The following is a 26,710-nucleotide window of genomic DNA, read 5'->3' as shown; positions in this document are numbered from 1 at the left end:
TAAGCCCTCCACAGGTTACTGCAGAACATGCCCAGTCACTGAAGCCGAGCGCCGATAGGAAGCTTTAATAAAACAGAAGATATAACCTTGTGTACAATAGGGGAACATAAACGTCCGGAGGCGACTAGAATGTGCGAAAAGCAGCAGATGAGTCGTTCGTCGCCATGAAATAAGGGCCCCTTTAGACCAGCCGATTTTTCGTTTGAACGAGCGAATGAGGGAGTTGGTCCATACAGGAAGATACATCGTTGGCTCATTCACACGAGAAATGGTTCATTCGCTGTATAAGTGAATGAGACAACGATGGCTGCATAAAATGAATGAAAAGTGCCCAATTATCGTTGATTGTTCAGTCTAACTGCAGCCAATGACAATCATTCACTTTCACCCATTTGTGTAAAAGGGTCTTGAAGAGTTCCTAGATCAGATACTTCTCACATATGAATGCGTCCATGCCCGACCTGCGGCTGTCCGAGGCGCACGCTGGAGTAAGCCGGCACGGTCAGTCTTACATCGCTGCGGATACACAGAGATCTGGAAGGTTGTTACGCCGGAAGGAACAGTCACAGTTTAAAAGACCAAACTTCTCATTTGAACTTCTTTTTGTTCGCCCATTTCAGATTGAACTTTGCCGCTTTCTGTTTCTTTTCATTATCTGTAGGAATAAAAGATCAGCATTTTAGGTAGATGGCGGCACGGATCCAGAAGCAGCAGAAATCTTTATCGCAGCATGGCAGAAGGCTAGATTTACAGGAAAAGGGCAATCAACAGCCCGGACTGCCGGGTATCTAATGCCGCAGCATTTACAGTACAAGCTACGAGGAGGGGACTTCAAAAAGCTTCCATAAAGCGGAAAATCTCAGCAGAGAATAGGCAGCGCGCCCATTAATGCCGTGGATGTCAGCCCTCATAATACAAGATCCACAACAAAAAACATTTTGGTCTGGATTTGGCCAATTTGAATTTATGGCGAATTTACTGCTGGTTTTCTGCCCACAGCGAATACGATCTGTGTCAAGGTACGCTATGGTGAACAGCTTAAGATGTACTTGGATTCTGGCAGGCACGTAGTTTGTGTTAGTCACGCGTCTACCGGACATCACAATTGTGTTCCATAACCATTTACCACGCCATTCATGTGCTTTATCAGGGGGGCGAATGCAACTTAAATGTCCGCAGTGCTGTATAAAACCGTGTCCGCAGCAGCCCACTCCTGGCTGATACTGCGTTACATACAGCGGGTGTCTAGCTGCAGCGGTCACACGTACCTGTGATGGGGCGTCCTGCAGTGCAGTGGGGGATCGGGTGTTGTAAGTATGGCAGTTTGTTTTCATACAGCATTGAGCAGATTCTCCTCCGGCGACCCCTTTAATCCCTTCCCACCCCAGGTTGTAAAATGTACATCCTGGCTTTGAGGGGTTTCCACAAATGGAGGTGAAATGGTGCAGGCTCAGATGCCGACAGCCCATCTCCTGCTGCCACAGTAGGGATTGGGGAGAACATGGATCCCCACTGTTAACCACTTACATGCTGCAATCAATGTTGACCACAGCATGTAAAGTGTTTCCAGAGGAAAGGCGCTTTCCCTGTGATATCATTGGCGCTCTGACATGTAATCACAGAGGGCTGGCGAGTTGTCATTGCACCCGGACTCCAGACACTGGCGTGGGTCTACCATGGCCTGTGATCGCTATGATTAGAGATAGTACATTGCAGTACAGAAATACTGCAAAGTATTATCAGAGCAATCACAGCATTGCACGGTCACGGCCGCTATAGCAACCAAAAAAGAAGTATAAAAATAATATATAAACACGCACACTTTCCACTCTGATAAAAAAAAAAAAAAAAGAATAAATAAAAAATACCCCACATTATTGTCACATTCGTAATAGTAACATCCCACAGAATACATTTATCATGTTATGTAAGCCGGACTCACGTCGTCCGCATGGATACGCAGGAATTGAAATGCGTGGACTTTTGCCGGTTCGCTCACACTTACGGGGAGAAATTGTGGTTTCCACGAGTGAAAGAAAAATCCCAGCATGCTCTATTGCACCGTGGATTCCGCACGGATGGACTACATTGATCTCCATGGATGCATTCAATCCGCAGTGCATACGCAATTAACATGGTGTACGGGCCTGGATTAACTCGCAGGTTGCTGGGAGACCAGATACAAATGGAATAAAGAAAGCAGGAATGTGTGGGCAGAGTCTGGGGAGCGACAACCATCCAGCCTGTCTGCAACCTCCGCTTGTTCTTCTGGGCTCTTCCTTCACAAGAATAAGTTGGGTTTTTAAAGTGGTTTATACTACTTCCAAAATAAGTAGTATAAACCAGCCAAGCTGAGAGCAGTATCCCGTCCTGAAGGCTCTCAGAACATCTCTTACTATGACAACACAAGGGAATGGCACCTGAATGATAGAAGGGGGTTTCCAGGGGGTTGTGCTACTTCCTACATTTCCTGCTTGGATTATATGCTGTCATACACAGTACATCCGTGCGAAAAACTGTATGCCTACGAGACCATTCGCAGTTAGTTTCTGCAATCACTTGCAAGGCCTTCTGCTGCGGATATCCACAAGCGGAATCCGACCTGTTCGTGTGAGCCCGGCCTTATGCTGTATGATTAACTTTGTTTAGATAGCAACTAATGGCAGAATTGGTGTTTTCTCTCCCTGCCCTCCAAAAACGAAAAGGGCTCATTCATACGGGCATATTGTCACCACGTATTACGCACGCGTACTTCCTGTGCATGTGATTGTTCTCAGGAAAAGAAAACAAGTAATCTTGTAGATACGATACCTTTTACTGGCTAACAAAAATACATGTTAATGCAAGCTTTCGGGTTCTTTTATCGACCCTTCATCAGGCTAAAACGGAATTAATTTGGATGGGGCACAAATATAATATACAAATGCCTTGCCTCCATTCACTGCGAAACACAAGGTGAATGGAGGCAATTAAAGTTAATGAACTATCATTCTTCCATTCACGCCTGCGTGTGGGCGCTGTGTACCGATACGCAGGGGAAATAAGTTGCAGCTCGCTCTACTTCTCGGGCTCAGTATTAAAACGCTGTCCATATGCATGCATTCCGGGAGACTCGCAGTGTTGCAGCATACTCCCGTGTGATCGAGCCTTAAGAGTTATACATTATATGTACCAATGAAACCTACCTATCAGGGAGTGCCGATGGGGACATGGAGGAGGCTCGCTCCCTCCGGCTATCTGCTTAGATGGTCAACATTGACCGTGGCATTTAAAACAGCTGCTGGTTATGAAGGGGGGAGCTGTGATACTGAGCCGGACCCTTACTGCTCATCTCGCAGTCTACAGCTACAAGTGTATGTACATCATTGGCAATTAAGGGGTTAAAGGACCGGTTTAGAAAATGTACTTTTTATCTTTCTACATTGCAAGCTGAAGCGTCAAGGGGATTAGACCTCTCCATTACAGGCACGCACTCAGTAGTCCTCTTTGCGTGGTGCGACGGGTTTATGGGCGCACAGCCAGGGAATGGGATTGAATCTACGAAGTAGAAAGTGCAGCTCAGAAGTTGGCAGGTTATGTAGCATTGTGCCCCTTCTACACGCTGCAGGGAACCAATATTAGTACCTGCCCTTGTATCAGTAAGTAGGGCCTTTTTCTACTATTGGAAATCAGTGTAGAACAACTATCCTCTTAATATCATAGTCATGGCACAGTCTGCGGGCCGCTAGAAGTCCTCTGCCAGGCCGCTTGTGGGCATGTGTTGTGCAGGCCTGTCCTACAGAGTTGGGCACCCCCTACAGTTATAGTCGCTCTCATCTCCCTTGGCATCAGATTAGGTTCTCTCCTGCTCTCCTTATACATAAAAGGACTTAACATTTAGCGTCTTGCCCCATCTATGATGGTGTTCTTCAAGGCTCTGTACCGGAACCCCTACTCTTCTACACCTTTGGCCTGGGACAGCTTGTAGAATCCTATGGCCTTCGGTGATGGCACTTGCATCTCTCTGGCCCAAATGTTTCCTCTGTACCAGCCAGAATCCTAGAGGGTTTATCAGCGATATCCTCCTCCACCCACATTCTAAACCGCAGGATGGAGAAAACGGACCTCCTAATCTTCTCCTCCCCACCGGGGTATCAATCACAGTTAATGGCTCAATATTCTCATAAGTCTACGGCCCGAGTGCTCACTCACACGGACATACCTTCTGTCCACAGTCCCTTTTAATGACTGAATATAGACCCATTGAATTAAAATGGTATAGTCAGGCACGCTTTTTTTTTTGCACGTGTTAAATAAAATATTGCAGAATGTCCTATTTAGGTCCGTATCACGGACCAAAATCGCCCAAGATGGTCTATGGAAGTGTAACAAAAAAGTAATGAAGACAGGTGCTGCATGCGTGTTCATTGTGGATTTTTTACGCATGTTGCTGGGAGACAATGGGGTGGGGGGGGACTTCATCAATTGGGCCTTCTTGCAGTTTTTTTCTGTCAAGATAAAATATGCTAAAAATAAAAATGTAAAAATTTACACCCACACCCCCACACCAAACTGTGCGTTTATCACAGACCAAAAATGTATAAGCCCGTGTGAATGAGGCGTTGGGGTAACCCTGGATTCTGCCATGTCCTACAACCTGCACCTCCAAACCCTTACAGCCTCCTGCCACTTACAGCTCAAAAACAGCTCTCAGAAATGATCCTCAACACAGTCAAATAAACTGCTAGAGGATGTCCTCATCATCTCCCTCCTGGACTACTGCAACATCCTTCTCTACAGTATCAAATCCTCCCTCGACTCTCCCATCACTGGATAGCCCCTGCATAGCAAATTCAGTTCATAGTGCCATCAACGACGTACAAGGCCTTCCACAACCGGTCCTCCCCAGACACCTCTAGCCTCCCAGGACCTCCTCACATGTAATCTCCGGTCCTCACAACCATCTCCATGATTCCCTCCCATTCTTGAGAACTCATTCCCATCACACATCAGACTCTCCTCCACCTTAAAACCTGTTTACTCAGACCAGCCCAGACGCTACACTAAACCCTACCACCACCATACGGGCACCGTCCACCTTCCCTTGTAGGTTTTCAGACCTCGCAGGCAGGTCTCTCCCTCCATTAGTCCGTCGCTCATTTAGTTCCTGTTTACTGTACCTGTTCTTGTCTTAGTTCATGCACTTACACACTTTCATATGTGCGGGGCTCTGCAATTAGTGGGACTTTAATAGAAAATGTGTATTCTGAGGGGAAAAAAAATTACTAATTTACTATTAAAAATAAAACCGGTTTCAGGTGCACATTACACCAGACAGCTGTCTGACATGCTTTGTGCCGTATTTACTATGTTTTTAGACACACTTCAACAGTTTTTCAGAATGGTCTAAAAGGAAGGGGGGGGGGGGGGGGGGTTTAAAATTGCACCAAGATTTGGGTGAATTTTTTGGCTTTAAATAAGTCAACTAGCAGGTGGTCCATACAGACTGTAGAGATTTATCATCCAGCAGAGCTACTGTGATAGATCTGGGTCTAATCTAAGGTTGCACGGTCTACCGTGTTTCCCTGAAAATAAGACAGTGTCTTATATTAATTTTTGTTCAAAAAGGTTTAACTTTTTTACATGTATAGCTCCCTGGACACTATTTAAATTGGCTTTTTTAATTAATTGTTAGCAGGGCTTAATTTTGGAGTAGGGCTTATATTTCAAGCGTCCTCAAAAAGCCTGAAAAATCATTTTGCATCCTCAAAAATTCTGGAAAATCATGCTATGTCTTATTTTCAGGGAAACAGGGTAACTTTTAGACAGTATTAGTAAATAAGCACCACTGTTTCCCAAAAGAGTAAAAAAAATGGCTGTGGAGTGTCACTCCATGAAATACACAGCTTTTCCATGGACTGAAACTGAATATTGCGTTTTTCATGCGCACAAGAAAAAAAAGCAAGGTGGCCCCCCCACTGATTTCATCTGTAAATAGGTATTCATGTGACCCCAGTGACTAATGGGCTCCTTCGGCCCACTATTGGGCATGCTGCGTTTTTTTCACATGTGTAAATACAGATTTGAAGATTCCACGCCTGAACCCTGTGAGAGGCCTTAAATGGCACCAAAACGGATAGAGGATTGTAGAATGTGACCCAATCCGTTCTCCCGATCTGCAGAATCGCTGCCAGCGTACATTACAAACCAATGAAAATACAGAAACAGTAGATTACGCACTCCAGCCGCTGTCTGTGAAGTGAACCGCCGGCTTTTTAATGGATCCCCTTTTCATCGAAATAGAGAGAAATTCTTCAGCTGTAAAAAGAGAAAAAAAAAATAGACATTTCCATCAATCAGAAGGTAACAGCCCCACACAAAATCAGAACCACTGAAAGAGGAAATGAACCCGAAATGTATGTCTTGACGTTCTAGACTTGTCATTAATCACACAATGGGGTCTGTTTTCTGGTACGTTTACGGATTTCCAATTATACACAATCCCATTTGGAATCAGATCAATGAAAATCAGTCAAAAGCAAGTTGCCATCAGTTACTATGAATGTCCCTTTGGTAAGAACTTAGAGCGACCCTCTGGCCCAGGATACACAAGGATGTCCGCACAGCTTCTCCGACTACCTGATAAACCACACGCTGACCCGACTGGCCAATGCTCTTCACATGATGTATACTAAGACCGCCTGCACACGGGCGGAAATCCGTCAGCGGGGTTTCCGCCACTGAAAGCCTGCATAGGAGTGCATTACAATACGCACTCCTATGCAGACGGCCGCGGTTTGGCAGCGTGAAATGTCGCGCGGCAAACAAACCGCGGCATGTCCTATTTCTGTGCGGGCTCGCAGAGCCTCGCACAGAAACGTCACTCACCCGGCCGCCGGCTCCGGTCTGCGCATGCGCCGGCTGCCCGGCAGCCGGCACATGAAAGAGCCGGGGCCGCCAAGCGCGGGTGAGTACGCACTCGTCCCTGCAGGCGCTGGGGCCGGGTCCCGCGGCGAGAATTCTCGCCGCCGGATCCGACCCGCCCATCTGCAGGCGGCCTAATGCAGTGTGCCTTAGCCAGTCGGACAAGCAGAGTGGCCATCTTTGTTAGTCACAGCCCGGAAGGTTGCTTTAAAGGGTCAACTTCCCAGTAACTGAAATCTGTGTTGCCGAATACATTTGAGAGATCCAAGGACCACCGCAGCCCCTTCATTCTGCTTTACAGTGATGGTCTAAGCTGAAAGACTACATAGAGGGTTTCTGATAATACAGGTCTTTGGCATTTAAGAAGATTTCGGATGGCTTTCGCCTTTAAATACTCTGTGCTGTAGACATTCTGGACACCCAAGTTCAGCTAACAAACAAAAAAGCACCAGAACACATTGGCTAAAGTTTTTGCCTTGCTGTCCTGGACGGTATCAACCCAGAGGGGTCCCTGGAAGGCGCGATCACTAGACAGCGACTGACTTAGGTCCAATGTCCACAGGCGGATCGGATTCCGCATGTGGGAGCCCACAGCGGAATCAGACCCGGCGCGTGGCAGAGGACACTGCTTACCCGTCCGGGTCTTCTATTTTCCTCACTGCGCGCCGCCACACATGCACAATGGAGTTTGCTTTTTTTAAACTCCTGCTGTCCCGTGGGTCAGACGGCTTCCATTGACTTTAATGGAAGCCATCCCCATGTGGGATCCGCACTGTAATGGAGATGCTGCGATTTGGTTTCTGGACCAAAAGGTCTACAAATCAAATCCGCATGCTTTAATTCATGTGCGGATACCCATGCTTCCCTATGGGCAGCTTGATTTGCGGATCTTCCCTTAATGTCTTTCGGTGGACATTGGGCCTTACTCTGGACAGGTGATGAGGGCGAATTCACTGGAAAGAGAGATGCTACTCAGTGGTAAAAGGACAAAAGACACGTTGGCTGGACACCATCAAGGACACAGAGATGGGCATCAGGGAACTGAATGCATCTGTAGACAATAGAGAAGCATGGAGAGGACCGGCCTACAGAGTATCCAAGAGTCGGACATGACTGAACCGATAGAATCAGACTTTGGACTAAAGGAGGCTGTCCAGGATAAGATAAAGGGCTGCTTTCTTCCAGACATTGAGCAACCCCTGTCTACGGCTTATGTGTGGCCGTGTAGCTCAGCACCACTGAAGTGAGTAAGCCATGGCTTGTGGTACCTGGCACTCCGGCAGATGTCTGCAGCTAACCCGCACTGGCAAGTCTTTTGGAGACAATTATAACCAATTCTTCAATTCAGACAGACACGATTCTCATGCTAGACCTTCGATAAGTGGTGCCAAATTATGGGGACAAAGCCTGGGCACGGCCAACCACAATACACACCAGGCTGAGGAAAGTGCAGACAGATGTACGGTCTAAATAGAATGACAGCTGTAGACATCGGCACAATAGTCACCTGTTGTCCTGTTCTTGGTGGTTCCATACAATGTATTCTGGAGGAAGGATTTTGCCCTTTGCCGCAGTGCATCTCTTGAGCCGGGATTCCCCAAATGGACTACTTTGTAGTTATCTTGCAACCTAAGCCAAAGGAAACACATCATCAGCACACTTATAGGTGACATAATATTAGATTGTAGACACCTAGAAGGCCAAGACGACAGCAGAGGCCGTATCCGCACAGCTTTCAGGCAATATACTGGCTATTGCAGTCCGTACATGATGCCGTATGACACGGCCGGCCACACAGGCTACAGCTCTACAAGCACGCAGACAGCACTGACCCATCAGGATGCAGACACACTGGTACATCTACAGACTAACACCAAGCAGCCGACATTATTTTTGAGCACATTGTATCATCCCCATTTCTGGTTTTACTACTTTTGACCATAAAACTCATACCTTTTCCGAGGAAGCACCGTCTTTGCACGTTTCTTTTTAACATGTCCTTCGTTCCCTGTCACAATGAGAAGTATATTAACCTCTTATTTCCATAATCAATCACTCTTCCTTTATCATTAAGCTCTAAAGGTAAAAACTGGGTGGATTTCTAATTAAAAAAACAAAAACAAAAAACACTTTCTGACCAACTTCGATGAGTGACCATGTCCAAGTATTTGTCTTTCAGCCATCGTCTTCCATATGTCCATTTTTCGGAAGCAGCAATTCTGCCTGAAAACTCCTTTTGGTAACTGCTGCTCCGCGACTCAAGAGAAAGCTTCAGCGGTTACCTAAACCCGCAACCCCTCAGTCAGCGGCTGTAGCTGCGGGGCACTGATGGCAGTGCTACCCATTCTGGCCTGCGCCCATGGATACAACAAAACGGATTTGAGGAGGAAAAAGAAAAACTCAACTACTGCGCCAAACAATCCCACCGTAGATTTGTATTAAAATGATTGCTTGAATGAAGAAACGGGGCCGTTTAACCCCTTCCTGCATCCACTGTACATGTACAGCAGAAGCAAGAAGGGAGAGTCTGGAGCGAGTTCAGGAACCGAGCCCATGCCATACGTGGTGGCAGCCAACCGTGGTATGCCATGGCCAGTCATCAGTGATAACGTCTACCCAGATCATTTAACCCCTTGGATACTGCAGTCAATAGCATCTACGCGTTTACATAGAGGGAGGGGGTTCTCTCTGTACCCCTCATTTACTCTGAGCATTTTCAGAAACTACAGACAGTGAAAGGGGAACTGCAGGCTACTGGAGGGTGAGGAAGATGGCCCAGCACCCTCACAGGTTACATCAGTTTCATCATCCATATGTTCTATGATTTAGGAGGAAAGAAAAACAAGTTCCATCTCTAAAAACAGCTCAGAACAAACATGCAACCTGCTGCAACACGCATGCAGTTTACCACTTTGTCCACATGGCACATGTGAATATGGTAAATAAGGACTATATAAAAGGTACCTGTTTTATCCTGGTCTTCACATGGTTTACTTGGTTCCTCCCTTGAGAAAGAACAAACAAAACCATTAGAAGTGTTGCTTCTGAAACAACGGCAAAGACTTTTAAATCTGAAGTCACAAAAAGCTATTTTTGTACCAATTTGTCCCAGCTGATAAAGCTTAATGACAGGCAGTGTTATCATAGGTACCAATCCTCCAAGCACTACGTACGCCTTCATCCAATTACACCAATCCCCCCCTCCAATTATTTCCATTCCATTAAACTCTTCTATAAATCTCTATTATCCATAAACTCTTCCGACTAACATTTTCCAGGGGGGAGAAGCTGATGGAAGAGTTTCCAAAGTGAACGTACGGTTTATCTGGAGGACAACTGATGCTTTGCAGGACGTCATCTGGGAGCAACTTTTTTTTCTAAAACAAGAAAACGTAAATCGTAAGTAAGACAACAAGGTACACCATTGGTCAAAGGAAAAAAATCCACCCTGAGAAGTTGTTGTTTCGCTCTAAAACTCGTCCTGCGGTTCCATCTCGGGCGGACATACAAATGATGAGAGTTGTGGTGATTAGATGAACGGTCTTGTCACCGAAGGCCCTAGAAGTGGTTCTCCCCCCCTTGGCCTATAAGAGGCTCTCGGAGGCTCCTTGTGTGTAGTGACCTCTTCTTCCGCTTGTGTAGAGCTTGTTGACCACCAGACGCAGAGAAGAGATTTCACCCCGTTACCAGAGTCTGAGAGGGGCGCATTATTGGGATGTGAGAAGCTGGATGGTCGTACTGATGGACTGACGACCAACTTGGCCGTTCTGACCGGACTGTTAGGAGGTGTTGGGACCAGTGGATGGGGGCACACAAGGTGAACAGGTTCAGGACCCCCCGACAGACTTGTGCTTGTCGTAGAATAATGAGCAGCTCCGTTTTGTTTTGCCATCAGTTCTGACAGCGACACGTCAATGCCCTGATCTCACTTCAGGGGTTTTCAGTAGAGCAATGTAAAAAAAAAAATGTAAAGAAAAGACATAAATTTGGTAAGGTTGTGATTGTACTGCCCCAAAGAATAAAGCATCTTTGCTGCAGTGTGAACACCGTAAAAACAACAGCCCCGCAAAGGTCATGAAAGTGGGTTTTTTCTATTTCACTCCCCTTAAGCCAGAATCACATGGGAATATGCATATTAGCGCCACAGTTTTGTGCGCAGAACTGCGTTTTTTAACCTGTACTTTGTGTGCACCAAAAATACAGAACGAGGCTCTGGTATCAGGACCTCAGAACGCTCTTTACCTGCACAGGTACGCTCATGTGAAGCCGGCCTTGGGAATTTTCAATGTTTTTCAGTACATTAGATAGTACCATTCAAAAATGCAACTCATCCCGCAAAAACCAAGCCTTCAGACAGCCAGGCCAACGGAAGAATAGGGCCGTTCAGATTTTTTCTTTTTTTAAGGGAGAGAGGGACCAAGAAGCACCCAAAAAAAGAGCAAACTGAACTTTTCATCCATGTGTATAATCTGTCGTGAAATCCTGATAGTTTACACGAACAGCCAGAGATGCTTCTGCCGCTCCGGCATCATGGCTTCCATCATACATACAGGACAGCACGACGCATGCAGAATCTGCTGTACGATGGATACAGCAGATAGACCCCAATAATACACAGGAGGGTCAGCGAGCTTCTGCTTCCCTCCTGGTCACGTAGGTGGGAGCTGTGATGGGACTACAGATGGCGGACGGAGCCTTACAAGAGCAGCAGAGTCACCTACATTCTGTCTATAAGTTTATATGGAAGGCGCACCTTTTGCTCCCGGAACAGCTCCTCCTTGCGCTTCCTCTTCTCCTTCAGCAGAGCTTTCTCTCTGGTGATGAAAAGTGGGTAAAAGTTACAAAGATTTCAAAGAGACCTTAAAGCCACGCAGAACATTCCATAGAGGATATATAGGAGAGACAGTATGACGTCGCCTACAGAGTCACCACTGCAGACGCTTAATTAGAAGAGCCGTCTTCATGGGGCATTTGGACGTTGTCATGGAGGGGGGGGGGGGGGTAAGTGTTCCTTCTTCGGGTATATGCACACAGATGATTGGACGTTGTCATGGGGGGAGGGGGGGGTAAGTGTTCCTTCTTCGGGTATATGCACACAGATGATTGGACGTTGTCATGGGGGGAGGGGGGGGGGGGTAAGTGTTCCTTCTTCGGGTATATGCACACAGATGATTGGACGTTGTCATGGGGGGAGGGGGGGGGGGTAAGTGTTCCTTCTTCGGGTATATGCACACAGATGATTGGACGTTGTCATGGGGGGAGGGGGGGGGGTAAGTGTTCCTTCTTCGGGTATATGCACACAGATGATTGTGAGTTGTATCCAAGTTTTGGACACGCTGTGATTCTTCTAGCTCGGACTATCAGCCCAAGTGGACAATGGCTGGTGTGAACGAACCCAATAAAATGAAGGATTTCCATTTGATTTTGGACTGATTTTGCAGGTCCAAAAATTGGATGAAAAACAATGTTCTGTATAACCTCCCCTCAGGTTGGGTCACACCAGAGCGTCCAATGTTTGGGTCTGTCTTAGAAACGGACAACTGGAAGTACCAGATTTGGCATATGGCGGACCCAAACAGTGGGCGCCACTGACTATAATGGGGCCCATCTGGCTTCTGTGATGTTGTCTGGGATTTTATGGTGGATCTGCACTGCAGGTGTCTAACGGAGCATCCGGCGCCGCTGTGAAGAGAGTCTTAGAGGTTGTCCAAGTTAAGGAAACCGTCCCCAGGTACCCCGAGTTATAATAAATCAGCAGCTACCCCTCCCCGCGGCTCTGGCTCTGGTCTCCTGTGGCGTCACTTTACAGGCTGAGCCCGTCTACAAACAAGCTACAGCAGCCAATGACAGCACTAAGCGAACCCAGCCGAGTGCTGTCATTGGCTGCCACGCCAGGTTTACAGGATGTCACAGTTGCCTTTAAACAAGTAGAGCAGAGACCGGAGCCGGCAGCGGGGCACAAGCGGGGAGAGGCGACTGACGATTTGTTATTTTAACACACGGGTGATGAGATTTCCTTGACGCGGAAAACCTCTTAATGTACCGCAACCCAGCAGCCTTGTGAGTGCAGTGATAGCAGGCGTGTAACACTCTTATGTGTCCCCCATGGATCCTGAGGCGGATCTCACCCTGTACGTTAGAGGGGGATTCCGAGGCTTTTCTGCTTGCAGAGCTCGTTTTTCCGTTACGCTTGTTCAGGGATTCTCAGCCCCCGTCCAGACATACTGGAACCGGCCGTGGATCTGTTCACCCTTTACATCAATATATATTAGGCATCGCTGCAGTAGTCGGCGTCCATTACACTGGTCTATAGGGGCCCCACCCACAGGCTATAGGGGGTTAATGTAGTCAAACAATGCATAACCTCAACTACGTTTGGCGAGACATACGTTTCCATGTGCGGGGGGGGGTTTCCGGATGGGGGGTGGGGGGGAATTGAAGAGTATAGCTTACTACATTTTTTGGTGGGACAGGAAAAGGTAGGGAAACCCAGACTTTTATCACTATTTTTTTTTTGTTTAACACTGCTGTCAGTGGAAAACTTTTGAGACTAGATTTACACGGGCGAGCGCGATATCGGGCTGAACAACCCATTCCGGTAATGCGCTTGTTAACGTGTGCTTTACCCACAGATGCAAGGCGTTCTTCACGCAAAAACACCTCGAATCACTTCTGTGAAATGACGAACCTCCGGCGCCGGTTTCACGCGCGTCAGAAGATCGACAAGTGTTTCCCACTAATCTCAGTGGAAGCATCACACGGCACGGCAGGCGAGGGGTTTGATTGTCCCATTGAAGATGCATTCCGAGGGATGCGAAAAAAATAGGACATGCAGCTCCTTTTCACCTCGCAGCGTCGTCGCTCGTGTGACACCATTCACAAGAATGTATTTGCAGGAGTTTTGCGCTTGTGTGAATGTAGCCTAATATACAGGGGCTTGTGATCAAACGCCTTTAGGGCTAATGCCCATGGACTCATTTCTTCCACGTGTTACACCGCAGCTATTAGCTTCTATTGAACCCAACAGCCCAATGTTCACGCAGCGGAATTCCGCAGCGTGAAAGAAATGCAGCATGCTGTATTTGCCGTGGGAATACGTGCAGCCGGCATCCTTTGTAGTCAATGGAAGCCGGCCGTCATGCTATACTTTTGCTATAGCACATTAGAAGTATCGTGTGAGTACGCATCCCCACCCACGGCCGGACGCGCCAGCTCGCATACAGCGGATCCGGAGTGGTAAGTATGGGGGGGTTTTGGGGGGCGCTGTGGCAGACTCCGCTGCGATATTCCACTAGCGGAGTCCGTCACGGCCGTGGGCAGGAGGCCTAAAAGGAAAAGAGTGCAAAACTTTAAATGTTAAGAAAAAAAGATCAAAATGTATCAAAGTATAAACTGCGTGTACAACATAAAACAGAAGGCCCTTTTACACGGAATGATCATAGTTAAAATAAAAACAATTTTCAAACGTCCAAACATGAACAATAATCGTTCAGTGTGAACACGACCAACGGGCGGATGAGCGAAAGTCGTTCGCTTTTCGGTTATTTTATACAGTCATAAAATCCATGGTGGGCTCGCTCACTTATCGTCTGGTTTAACCAGCGCCGCCCGGTCCTTCTCATCACTTATACAGCGAATGAACGATCTGCTGTATAAACGAACGGCACGAGCCGGCGGTGACGTCACGCGTTCAGGCGATAATCGGCTCGTCTAAAAGGACCATAAATGTAACTGGTCCCGTCCCATCCCGCCCTGCCCCCCCCAGCGATATAAATTAAGTTGTGGCGCAGTTGAGCATAGGTGACCGGGAGACGGGGAATGTGTTTTTGTTATATTCACCCGTTCCTGCAATCTGGCGATGTCCGTCCCTGAAGATCACGCGGCGCTGGAAAATCCGAATCTACTCAGAGTTCGGCGCTTCTCCTATAGAAGTCTATGGCAGCGCTCGCACGCCGGACTCGGAGGAGAGTCAGATCTTCCATGATCTTCAGAGACGGATTGCGGGAATGGCTGAATATAGTAAGAGATAAAACACCCTCACCCCCGACTCGCGGTCACCTCCCCTAACTGCGCCATAACTTAGGCTGTAGCGCTGGGGGGACAGAACCAGTTCTCTCTAAAAAAGCATGTGTTTTATACGTTTTTTTCGCGCACGTTTGTCGCATATGGGAAGTGGACATTAAAGTGCCAGCGGGGACGCGATAATGGCCGCTTCTACATGGGATGATAGCAAAATTGGAAGGAGCGGGTGACATCATCGCTAATGTACTTTGCTTGCGCCAAGCGTTCAGACAGGCAGATCCCCGCTGTCAGTCACTCCTCGCTCAGCGCTCACAATCTACGTAAAACACGGAGCGTTTAGACGCAACGAGGAGTCAGCGAACCAGCCATGATTGTTATGCCGGCTGAAACTGAGCGACAAACGAAAAGTGAACAAAAAGCAGACAATTATTGCGCACTTTCACTAGTTTGAGCGATAATTATAACGTGTAAATGGGCCTTAAGATGCTGGGGGCAGAAAACGTGATGAATGAAGCTCTCAGTGCTCCCTAATGCCGCATGGGTTTACAGACGGTGCTGCCCTCTGCTGGTCAGTATCAGTACCACACCCGCTGTCCGAGTTCCCCGGGAGTTACCTGCTGGCCGCCTCCCGTCTCGCCCGTGAATCCTCCTGCTCCCGGCTGCGGGCGTTCTGAAAGGTCACCTCCTCTGGCGCCTCATCCTCCTCATCGTCCAGCTCGTGCTCCGGCGTCATGGTATACACTGCCGGCAGCGGAAGAGCAAACCAACAAAATGACGCCGTGAGTCTAAACACCACAGCGCCCACTAGTGCGCCGGAGGCATATTACCAAAGGAGGCCTGAGTTCTCCTATGGGGCCGATTCAGCCAATCAGCTGGCTGGAATCGGCACCACGTGACACAGCGGCGTGCCCGCGCATTGCCGTGCACAGGATTGTGCTGCCTGAGTTCTCCTGTGCGGCCGATTCAGCCAACAGCGGCGTGCCCGCGCATTGCCGTGCACAGGATTGTGCTTTGCCCGCGCTTTCACGTGCTCAGTGCCTTGCCATGCACTCGTGTGGACACAGGATTGTGCCTTGCCCGCGGTTTACATGCCACTCGTGTGTGCACAGACAGTTATTGATTTGGCAGGTATTTTTTGTGCTTTTTGGCATTTTTTTTTTGTGCTTTTTGGCAGTTTTTTTTGTGCTTTTTGGCAGTTTTTTTTTGTGCTTTTTGGCAGGTTTTTTTTGTGCTTTTTGGCAGTTTTTTTTGTGCTTTTTGGCAGGTTTTTTTTGTGCTTTTTGGCAGGTTTTTTTTGTGCTTTTGCCAAAGGTGATTATTTCTTTTGCGCAAGTGGATTTGCCAGCGGACGTTTTACACAGGACTACTAAAAGCCAAGGTAAGCTGCTGCATCTGCTCATTTAATTGCGCTCTTACTTCCCCTGCGCGCATTGGCGGAGAGGCGGCCAATTCTGCATGCCGCTGCATTGTCCACGAGCGCGATCCCCAGCATGCCGCTGCATTGTCGCCGCGATCCCCAGCATGCCGCTGCATTGTCCACGAGCGCGATCCCCAGCATGCCACTGCATTGTCGCCATGCCGCTGCATTGTCCACGAGCGCGATCCCCAGCATGCCGCTGCATTGTCGCCGCGATCCCCAGCATGCCGCTGCAATGTCCACGAGCGCGATCCCCAGCATGCCACTGCATTTTCGCCATGCCGCTGCATTGTCCACGAGCGCGATCCCCAGCATGCCGCTGCATTGTCCACGAGCGCGATCCCCAGCATGCCGCTGCATTGTCGCCGCGATCCCCAGCATGCCGCTGCATTATCGCCATGCCGCTGCATTGTCCACGAGCGCGATCCCCAGCATGCCGCTGCATTGTCGCCGCGATCCCCAGCATGCCGCTGCATTGTCGCCGCGATCCCCAGCATGCCGCTGCATGCATGGTCGCCGCTGCATTGTCCACGAGCACGATCCCCAGCATGCCGCTGCATTGCTATGTGTGGAGACGCGGTTACCAGAGATTTGTGCGCTGTGCGCTGCTACGTGTGGAGACGCGATTACCTGAGATTTGTGCGCTGTGCGCTGCTACGTGTGGAGACAACACCCAAGATTTGTGCGCTACGTGTGGTGAGTACGTCACCTGAGATTTGCGTGACGCCACCTGACGCAACCTGTCTTTTTTTGCAGATTTGTGCGCCTTATTGCAAAATAACGTGTGGAGAGGATCCTGACGTTTGGACGCGTTTCGAGAAGAATTTCGCTTCGCTCGGACACCATCTGACATCACTCAGCGAGGTAAGCTGCTGCATCTGCCAAATTTTTCATTGCTTGCATATGCTCATGTGTACATGCATGCGTGCCTGTATGCGTGCATGCGTGCCTGTATGCGTACATGCCTGTATGCGTACATGCATGCATGCCTTATGCGTACATGCGTGCCTGCGTGTATGCGTACGTGCGTGCCTGTATGCCTATGTGCGGGCATGCGTGCCGTATGCGTGCGGGCATGCGTGCATGCCTTGTGCGTGCATGCGTGCATGCCTTTTGCGTGCGGGCGTGCGTGCATGCCTTATGCGTGCATGCCTTATGCGTGCGGGCATGCATGCCTTATGCGTGCGGGCATGCATGCCTTATGCGTGCGGGCATGCCTTATGCGTGCGGGCATGCGTGCCTTATGCGTGCGTGCATGCATGCCTGTGTGCGTGCGTGCCTTATGCGTGCGGGCATGCGTGCATGCCTTATGCGTGCGGGCGTGCATGCCTTATGCGTGCGGGCGTGCATGCCTTATGCGTGCGGGGCATGCGTGCATGCCTTATGCGTGCGGGCATGCGTGCATGCCTTATGCGTGCGGGCATGCGTGCATGCCTTATGCGTGCGGGCATGCATGCCTTGTGCATGCGTGCATGCCTTATGCGTGCGGGCATGCATGCCTTATGCGTGCGGGCATGCATGCCTTGTGCATGCGTGCATGCCTTATGCGTGCCTGCATGCATGCCTGTATGCGTGCGTGCCTTATGCGTGCGTGCATGCATGTGTGCGTGCGTGCCTTATGCGTGAGTGCATGCCTTATGCGTGCGTGCCTTATGCGTACATGCATGCCTGTATGCGTGCGTGCATGCATTATGCGTACATGCGCGCATTATGCGTACACGCATGCCTTGTGTACACGCGTGCCTGTATGCGGACATGCACGCGTGCCTGTATGCGGACATGCACGCGTGCCTGTATGCGGACATGCACGCGTGCCTGTATGCGGACATGCACGCGTGCCTGTATGCGGACATGCACGCGTGCCTGTATGCGGACATGCACGCGTGCCTGTATGCGGACATGCACGCGTGCCTGTATGCGGACATGCACGCGTGCCTGTATGCGTACGTGCGTATGCATGCATTTATGTATAGATGCACGCATGCGTGTACATGCATGCAGATGCACACATGCATGCATAGATGCACACATGCATAGATGCACACATGCATGCATAGATGCACACATGCATGCATAGATGCACACATGCATGCATAGATGCATGCATAATTCTTCTGCCCTGGTTGGGGGAGTAGTGGTCATTGTAAGTGGGTTGAGCGGATCTAGGAATCAGTAATACTGGTGGGATGTGACTGTTAACCTGCTGATTTCTCGTCATTTCCTGCAGATCTGACGTCCTTGAGAACGGGAAGGCTGCCAGACAGTGAAGAGACCCTCGTCGTTCAGCAATCTTTAAACCCTTCTTTTAATGCACTGTTTTTTTCCCAGTGACTCCCTTGTTTTTAATACGCTTTTTAAAAAAAATAATTATGACGGAGGATCCTGAAAAACTGCGCAATATTTTACTGCAATGCATTAAACAGAAAAGACCCATAAACACAGCGGCCTTTTGTCTATGTCACAAAGGCTGCTAGGTGTCATAATTAAGGATGAGCGAGTATACTTGCTAAGGTACTACTCGTTCGAGTAATGTGCCTTAAACGAGTGTCTCCCTGCTCGTCCTTAAAGATTCGGGGGCCGCCGCGAGGGAGAGCGGGGAGGAACGGAGGGGAGATCTCTCTCTATCTCCCCTGCGACTCACCTGTCAGCCGCAGCGGTCCCCGAATCTTTATGGACGAGCAGGGAGATACTCGTCTAAGGCACATTACTTGAACGAGTAGTGCTTTAGCGAGTGTACTCGCTCATCCTTAATTATGACACGTAGCAGCCTTTGCAAACTTGGATTGGTGTAGGAAAACTAAGTGTTCCTCAAAATTCTGAAAAGTAATGTTAAATTTGTACGTCTCCTAGATGGAAAAAATAAATGTACAAAAGTTTTAAACCGTGCTTCCAGAATAAAGTGAACGGATGGAAATCTATATGTTCGCAGAGATTTGTACAGTATGTTGGCACTTATTTTATATATGACATTTGACAATGTGAAAAAATGAAAATTCAAAATTGTGCAAAGTAGCAATTTTAATAAATATACACAACTTTTAACAGTCCTTTTTTACTACCTAACAGAAGTACAACAAGGGGAAGAAAAAAATGTCACAGTCACTTGGATATGCAAAACCTTTACGGACTTATGATATGTCAAGTGACACATGTAAAGTTCCAAGTTTTCAGTCTGTCACTAAGGCGCAAACAGCCTGGGTCTCTAAGGGGATAAATAGCTTAGTGTATAAACTGTGAACCGACTAACGAGGGACAGTGAGCAGCATCACATGCAACCTGACAATCTTCATCGTACTGCTCCATCAGATCCTGATGATGTACTTCCATAGCAGGTGATGGGCCATTTCCAGCTTTTAAGCGTCCTCCGGAGCCAACATCTGGGAACTTCTGGCTCTCTGGTGATTCAACTCCTGCGGTTGCGAGCAGCGGAAACGGTTACCACAGTGCAGTAATTCTGACCAAAACGTATCAGCTGACCTAGAAGGAGGAAGAAAAAAAAAATTAACCCTGCCTGCAATTGGCTTAATTCCGTGGGTTTTCATAGTTATTGCACTGTCCCTGCTTTTCTTCACTCCTACTTTAATAGATAAAGACATCGTATTTGGACAATTGGTATGTTTCTCCGAAGGTTGGTGCAGTATTGGGATGGAACCTGTACGTTTGCTAAAAAAAGGAATTAAATGCTCAAATCTAATGTTATGTCTTTTTCGCCCAATAAGACGAATTTAACACAGCAAGTGTGTGTGTCTGTGTGTGAGAGAGGGGGTGGCTGAGTAAGTGGGTGAGCATACATGCATGTATACATACATGCACGCATACAGGCATGCATGCACACAGGAACGCGTGCGTGTACGCATAAGGCATGCACGCATAAGGCATGCATGCACGCACATAGGCATACATGTACGCATACAGGCATGCATGTGTACACAGGCATGCGTGTACGCATAATGCGTGTACGCATAATGCGCGCATGTACGCATAAGGCATGCACGCACGCATACAGGCATGCATGTACGCATAAGGCACGCACAAGGCATGCACTCACGCATAAGGCACGCACGCACACAGGCATGCACACAGGCATGCCCGTACGCATAAGGCATGCACGCATGCCCGTACGCATAAGGCATGCACGCATGCCCGTACGCATAAGGCATGCACGCATGCCCGTACGCATAAGGCATGCACGCATGCCCGTACGCATAAGGCATGCACGCATGCCCGTACGCATAAGGCATGCACGCATGCACAAGGCATGCATGCCCGCACGCATAAGGCATGCATGCCCGCACGCATAAGGCATGCACGCATAAGGCATGCACGCACGCCCGCACGCAAAAGGCATGCACGCATGCCCGCACAAGGCATGCACGCATGCCCGCACAAGGCATGCACGCATGCCCGCACGCATACGGCACGCATGCCCGCACGCATACGGCACGCATGCCCGCACATAGGCATACAGGCACGCACATAGGCATACACGCAGGCACGCATGTACGCATAAGGCATGCATGCATGTACGCATACAGGCATGTACGCATACAGGCACGCATGCACGCATACAGGCACGCATGCATGTACACATGAGCATATGCAAGCAATGAAAAATTTGGCAGATGCAGCAGCTTACCTCGCTGAGTGATGTCAGATGGTGTCCGAGCGAAGCGAAATTCTTCTCGAAACGCGTCCAAACGTCAGGATCCTCTCCACACGTTATTTTGCAATAAGGCGCACAAATCTGCAAAAAAAGACAGGTTGCGTCAGGTGGCGTCACGCAAATCTCAGGTGACGTACTCACCACACGTAGCGCACAAATCTTGGGTGTTGTCTCCACACGTAGCAGCGCACAGCGCACAAATCTCAGGTAATCGCGTCTCCACACGTAGCAGCGCACAGCGCACAAATCTCTGGTAACCGCGTCTCCACACATAGCAATGCAGCGGCATGCTGGGGATCGTGCTCGTGGACAATGCAGCGGCGACCATGCATGCAGCGGCATGCTGGGGATCGCGGCGACAATGCAGCGGCATGCTGGGGATCGCGGCGACAATGCAGCGGCATGCTGGGGATCGCGCTCGTGGACAATGCAGCGGCATGGCGATAATGCAGCGGCATGCTGGGGATCGCGGCGACAATGCAGCGGCATGCTGGGGATCGCGCTCGTGGACAATGCAGCGGCATGCTGGGGATCGCGCTCGTGGACAATGCAGCGGCATGGCGAAAATGCAGTGGCATGCTGGGGATCGCGCTCGTGGACATTGCAGCGGCATGCTGGGGATCGCGGCGACAATGCAGCGGCATGCTGGGGATCGCGCTCGTGGACAATGCAGCGGCATGGCGACAATGCAGTGGCATGCTGGGGATCGCGCTCGTGGACAATGCAGCGGCATGCTGGGGATCGCGGCGACAATGCAGCGGCATGCTGGGGATCGCGCTCGTGGACAATGCAGCGGCATGCAGAATTGGCCGCCTCTCCGCCAATGCGCGCAGGGGAAGTAAGAGCGCAATTAAATGAGCAGATGCAGCAGCTTACCTTGGCTTTTAGTAGTCCTGTGTAAAACGTCCGCTGGCAAATCCACTTGCGCAAAAGAAATAATCACCTTTGGCAAAAGCACAAAAAAAACCTGCCAAAAAGCACAAAAAAAACCTGCCAAAAAGCACAAAAAAAACTGCCAAAAAGCACAAAAAAAACCTGCCAAAAAGCACAAAAAAAAACTGCCAAAAAGCACAAAAAAAACTGCCAAAAAGCACAAAAAAAAAATGCCAAAAAGCACAAAAAATACCTGCCAAATCAATAACTGTCTGTGCACACACGAGTGGCATGTAAACCGCGGGCAAGGCACAATCCTGTGTCCACACGAGTGCATGGCAAGGCACTGAGCACGTGAAAGCGCGGGCAAAGCACAATCCTGTGCACGGCAATGCGCGGGCACGCCGCTGTTGGCTGAATCGGCCGCACAGGAGAACTCAGGCAGCACAATCCTGTGCACGGCAATGCGCGGGCACGCCGCTGTGTCACGTGGTGCCGATTCCAGCCAGCTGATTGGCTGAATCGGCCCCATAGGAGAACTCAGGCCTCCTTTGGTAATATGCGCGCCGGAGTCATAGCGTACACTGCGGGCAGCGGAAGAGCAAACCAACAATATGAAACCGCAGAGCCGCCGTGAGGCTGAACCTCACAGCGCCCTCTAGTGCGCCGGAGGCATATTATTATATTCCACAACACTTCTGCTCGATTCGCACAGTGATTGGTTGTTTGGGTTCGGTCGACGACATAGCGTACTCTGCGGTGATTGGTTGTTTAGGTTGGCTCGAGTAGAGGTGGTGTTGAATTGGGATATATGCCTGCGGGCAGCGGAAGAGCACACCAGCAATATGACGCCGCAGCGCCCTCTAGTGCGACGGAGTCATAGCGTACACTGCGGGCAGCGGAAAAGCACACCAACAATATGCCGCCGCAGTGAGGCTGACCGCCACAGCGCCCTCTAGTGCGCCGGAGTCATAGCGTACACTACGGGCAGCGGAAGAGCACACCAACAATATACCGCCACAGCGCCCTCTAGTGCGCCGGAGGAGGAAAAGAACTGGAACTTGCAGTCTCGTCGTCCTGCACTGACGTGTCCTGCTGCAGTGCTGCTACATAGCAGATGTGTTCTGTGATGGGAGCCGAAATGGAAAAATGAGGCCATCTGCAAAACTGTTTAAAATCTAATTATTATATATTGACACATTCTTCATCTTCAGCATCACTTCCTCCTTATAGTTTTCAGATCCGAAGCCCTGATGGGTTCGGCCTCACTCACATCGGTGCTGCGGCTCTGGCTCATGGCCGTTGTGCCGCTCCATCATTGGGGCCCAACAGTGAACACACTGGCACATGCGGAATGGGGCGCATTGACTAATGGCGTGCATCCTGCGTCCGGCATCCCAACCAGCAGAATAGCGCAACATGCTGCACCAGTTCATCCGGGGTTACTGCCAGATCTGTGCTAGAGGCTCCAACAGAACCTCCGAGGCAGAGGTAAACGGAGCCTGCAGATGCACCAAGACCTGACACTGGCTGTAATGTTGTTGTTTTTTTTGTGGATTCTGGTAGATTTGATGGCAAAAATGCAGCTGCAAACTGAGCGACCAGAATTTCAGAAATACGAGGAAGATTGATGGAGATTTGGATCAGTGTAGAGACAGAAGGAGCTGACTAAGGCCGCCTGCAGACGACCGGGTCGGATCCGGCTGCGAGAATTATCGCAGCGGGACCTGACCCGAGCGCAAGCAGAGAGCACCGCGGACTCATCCGCTCCTGCAGCTCCGACTCTTTCACCTGCCGGCGCATGCACAGAGCGGAGCCGGCGGACGGTGAGTGATGTTTCTGTGCGGGGCTCGCACCTGCCGCGGTTTGTTTGCTGCACGTGATTGCGCGCAGACAAACCGCGGCCGTCTGCATAGGATTACGTGCTGTAATGCAATCCTATGCAGGCGTCCAGGGGCGGAAATGCCGCAGAAAATCCCGCCGCGGAATTTCCACCCGTCTGCAGGCCGTCTTAAGGGGGAGTTTTTTTTTTTTTTTTTAAAACACACAGGCTGACCGTTGTTTGGACAATCAGATCACAGATCATGTGACCATCCTCACCTTGCACCTCCAATATCATGGATCCACAGCTCCCTGGTGCTACAATGAGGCAAAAACCGATGGGAAAGTTTGTGTGGGCAAATTTTTGTGGGCGTTCATGGCCGTGGGCTTTTTCATGAAACCACCAGCACAGGTGCAACAAAAGATCCATTCTTTGGGACCTGATGTCAAAACCAGATTCAGTCTAGGCCCAGCCATGCTGGCATTTCCCTCCCAGACTAACCCCTTTAGCGCGGTCATAGGGCTCATTGGCACCACATATTACACATGCTCATTTCCTGTGTGTAATACGCGATGAATGGAGGCAATACAAGTCAATAGACTATTCTTCCATTCACACCTGCGTGTGGGCACTGCGCATGGATACGCAGGAGAAATAAATGTCAGCCTGCTCCATTTCTCCATACACCATACGCAGCCCTTGAATGGGCTGAGTATGGAACGCTGTCCATATGCATCCGAAGGGGCAGGATTACGATACGGAGCACAGCTCTGAACATAGCGGAGAATTTTTTTTGGGGGGGGGATATGTTATATATACACAGTGCAGGCATGCACAGAGCCAAACGCAGCCTGTATGCAATCTCTGCCAGCAGAGATTATGGGCTGCAATGCATACAGTGCTGCTGGAAAGATTGCAGCGTTCTATGCATACGCCTGTGTGTACGAGCCCTTAGGCAGAACTTATTTGGTATACTGTGTCCAGTTCTGGGCACACTGATAAAAAAAAATTGCAGCAAGTTCAGAGAAGAGTTACCAAGATGGTGAGCGGTCTGCAACTCATGTCCTATGAGGAACGGTTAAAGGGGTTGTCTCGCGGCGAAAGCAATTTTTTTTTATTAAATGGACCCCTGCATTCTGCCCTGTGAAAAAGAAAGCATAGGTTAGTTTTTAAAAAGCACATTGCACTTACCTGCATCAGCGTTCTGCAGCTTCTTCATTTCTTCTTTTAAAGATGGCGCCGCTGGTCTTCTCCCACGGTGCACCGCGGGTCTTCCCATGGTGCACCGTGGAGTTTCTTCTTCTGTCTTCCACGTTCCATTGCCTGATTGGCTGGAATCGGCACACATGACGGGGCGGAGCTACGATGACAACGCGGTGACCAGCTCTCCGTCACGAGCGGCCCCATTCACCAGGCAGAAGACCGCACAGCGCAAGCGCGTCTAAAAACGCCAGAAGACAGCAAAATTAGACGGAGCCATGGAGACAGAAGTGTATAACCCCACTTGCTTTCGCGAGACAACCCCTTTAAAGGATCTGGGTATGTTTAGCTTGCAAAAAAGAAGGCTGAGAGGAGACTTAATAGCGGTCTGCAAATATCTGAAGGGCTGTCACAGTGCAGAGGGGTCTTACACTGAAATTGCTTCCCCCCCCCCATGGGATCTTTAAAAAAGTCCACAATCCCATACAATGCAACTTTTTCCTTTGCAAACTGGTACATGCTAGGTGACATATCTATATCATCACCTAGCATGTACTAGCTTTAAAAGGAAAAAGTCGCATTGTACAAGTGTGCGATTTATTTTATTTTTTAAGATCCCATAGGAAATAAACGGGCGAATCAGTGTAAGGACAAAAAAAATAAAAAAAATTTGAAGAGTTGCTACTTGTCCCACCACATAGCATCGTTGCAAGTGGATATAAAAATAAGGGGGAAAAATGCTCACATGAAAAAACACATTGAAATCAGTGTTAGCAATATGGGCGGAACTCGCGTGTTATCGGATGGAAGTCGCATGTCTCGCCCAGGTGAATGCACCCGTAGTCTGAGACATCTTGTCTCCTTGATCTGGGGAGACAAATCTCATCGGTTCACACTGCTACTCTTTCCCTTCCCCTGCAGCTCTGCCTCCTCCGACTGGCTGCTGTCTATGGCACAAGCCCATCACAGATGCAGCAGTAAGTTAGTGCAGAGCGCAGATTTCCATTACAGTAAGGGCAGAGTTATGATAAAGTACAGATTACTGATTCACCAGTGAGAAAGATCAATGAATTGCCACATACATGTATTATGTTTAGGACAGGCCATCACTGTGTTATCAATGGCCCCCAGAATAAGACACTGAGCCCTCGCTGCAGCTGTGGAGTGAATGGGGCCGAGTTACAGGACCATCTGAGGATCAGCCTTTGTGCCCAAATGGGACTGGGGGGGAGGGTAAAATGAGAAATAGTGGGGTAGCCAGTGTAATTAGCGATCTGGGTCCAAGCAAAGGGAATGGGGGACGAGCAGGGGGTGGGGTTAGTACAGTTAGAACTGATAGATCAGCCATAAGTATGAATAGCAACAAAACAAATTTAAAAAACAAAAAAAATGAAATAAATTGTATGATCACGAATGCACGAAGTCTGATCGGTAAAGTGGGTGAGCTTGAAGCAAGAATGACTGATGAAAGTTATGATATAGTCGGAATTACTGAAACATGGCTTGATAAGTGCGATTGGGCGGTGAATTTGCAGGGGTACAATCTCTTCAGAAGAGACCGAAGGAACCAGAAAGGGGGAGGGGTATGTCTGTACGTCAAATCGAACTTGAAGCCGAGGCTACGGGAGGATATAGGGGTAGTAGACGAACAGGTAGAATCTCTGTGGGTAGAAATACAGGGAGGAAAAAATAACAAAATCCTGATAGGGGTCTTCTATCGACCACCAAAAGCAACAGAAGAAACTGAAGACTTACTACTAAGGCAGATAGAAGGTGTCAAAACGAAACAAAGTAATTATCATGGGGGACT

General features: G+C 49.2%; 1 protein-coding gene and 2 long non-coding RNA genes across 3 annotated transcripts; 1 reads left to right on the top strand and 2 right to left on the bottom strand.

The window, feature by feature from the left end:
• Window positions 1-50: 50 nt before the first annotated feature.
• NOL7 (nucleolar protein 7) lies at window positions 51-15,727 on the bottom strand. The gene is made up of 8 exons (XM_066579382.1): window positions 15,540-15,727; window positions 11,657-11,717; window positions 10,222-10,280; window positions 9,868-9,908; window positions 8,857-8,911; window positions 8,411-8,532; window positions 6,220-6,297; window positions 51-655 (listed from the first exon to the last, which is right to left on the bottom strand). The coding sequence occupies exons 1-8, from the start codon at window positions 15,656-15,658 to the stop codon at window positions 588-590; spliced, it is 603 nt and encodes a 200-aa protein (XP_066435479.1). The 5' UTR covers window positions 15,659-15,727; the 3' UTR covers window positions 51-587.
• A 13-nt stretch (window positions 15,728-15,740) lies between these two features.
• On the top strand, window positions 15,741-19,223 carry LOC136579079 (uncharacterized). The gene is made up of 3 exons (XR_010786702.1): window positions 15,741-16,303; window positions 17,099-17,206; window positions 18,570-19,223. It is a non-coding gene; the product is annotated as an uncharacterized lncRNA (long non-coding RNA).
• Window positions 19,224-19,518: 295 nt separating this feature from the next.
• Window positions 19,519-22,447, bottom strand: LOC136579080 (uncharacterized). The gene is made up of 3 exons (XR_010786703.1): window positions 21,882-22,447; window positions 20,979-21,086; window positions 19,519-19,819 (listed from the first exon to the last, which is right to left on the bottom strand). It is a non-coding gene; the product is annotated as an uncharacterized lncRNA (long non-coding RNA).
• Window positions 22,448-26,710: the final 4,263 nt, after the last annotated feature.

Source organism: Eleutherodactylus coqui, chromosome 9, assembly GCF_035609145.1.
Source record: "Eleutherodactylus coqui strain aEleCoq1 chromosome 9, aEleCoq1.hap1, whole genome shotgun sequence".
Lineage (NCBI taxonomy): Eukaryota > Metazoa > Chordata > Amphibia > Anura > Eleutherodactylidae > Eleutherodactylus > Eleutherodactylus coqui.
The sequence above is the reverse complement of the archived record's forward strand: the minus strand, read 5'-3'. Positions and strand labels throughout refer to the sequence as shown.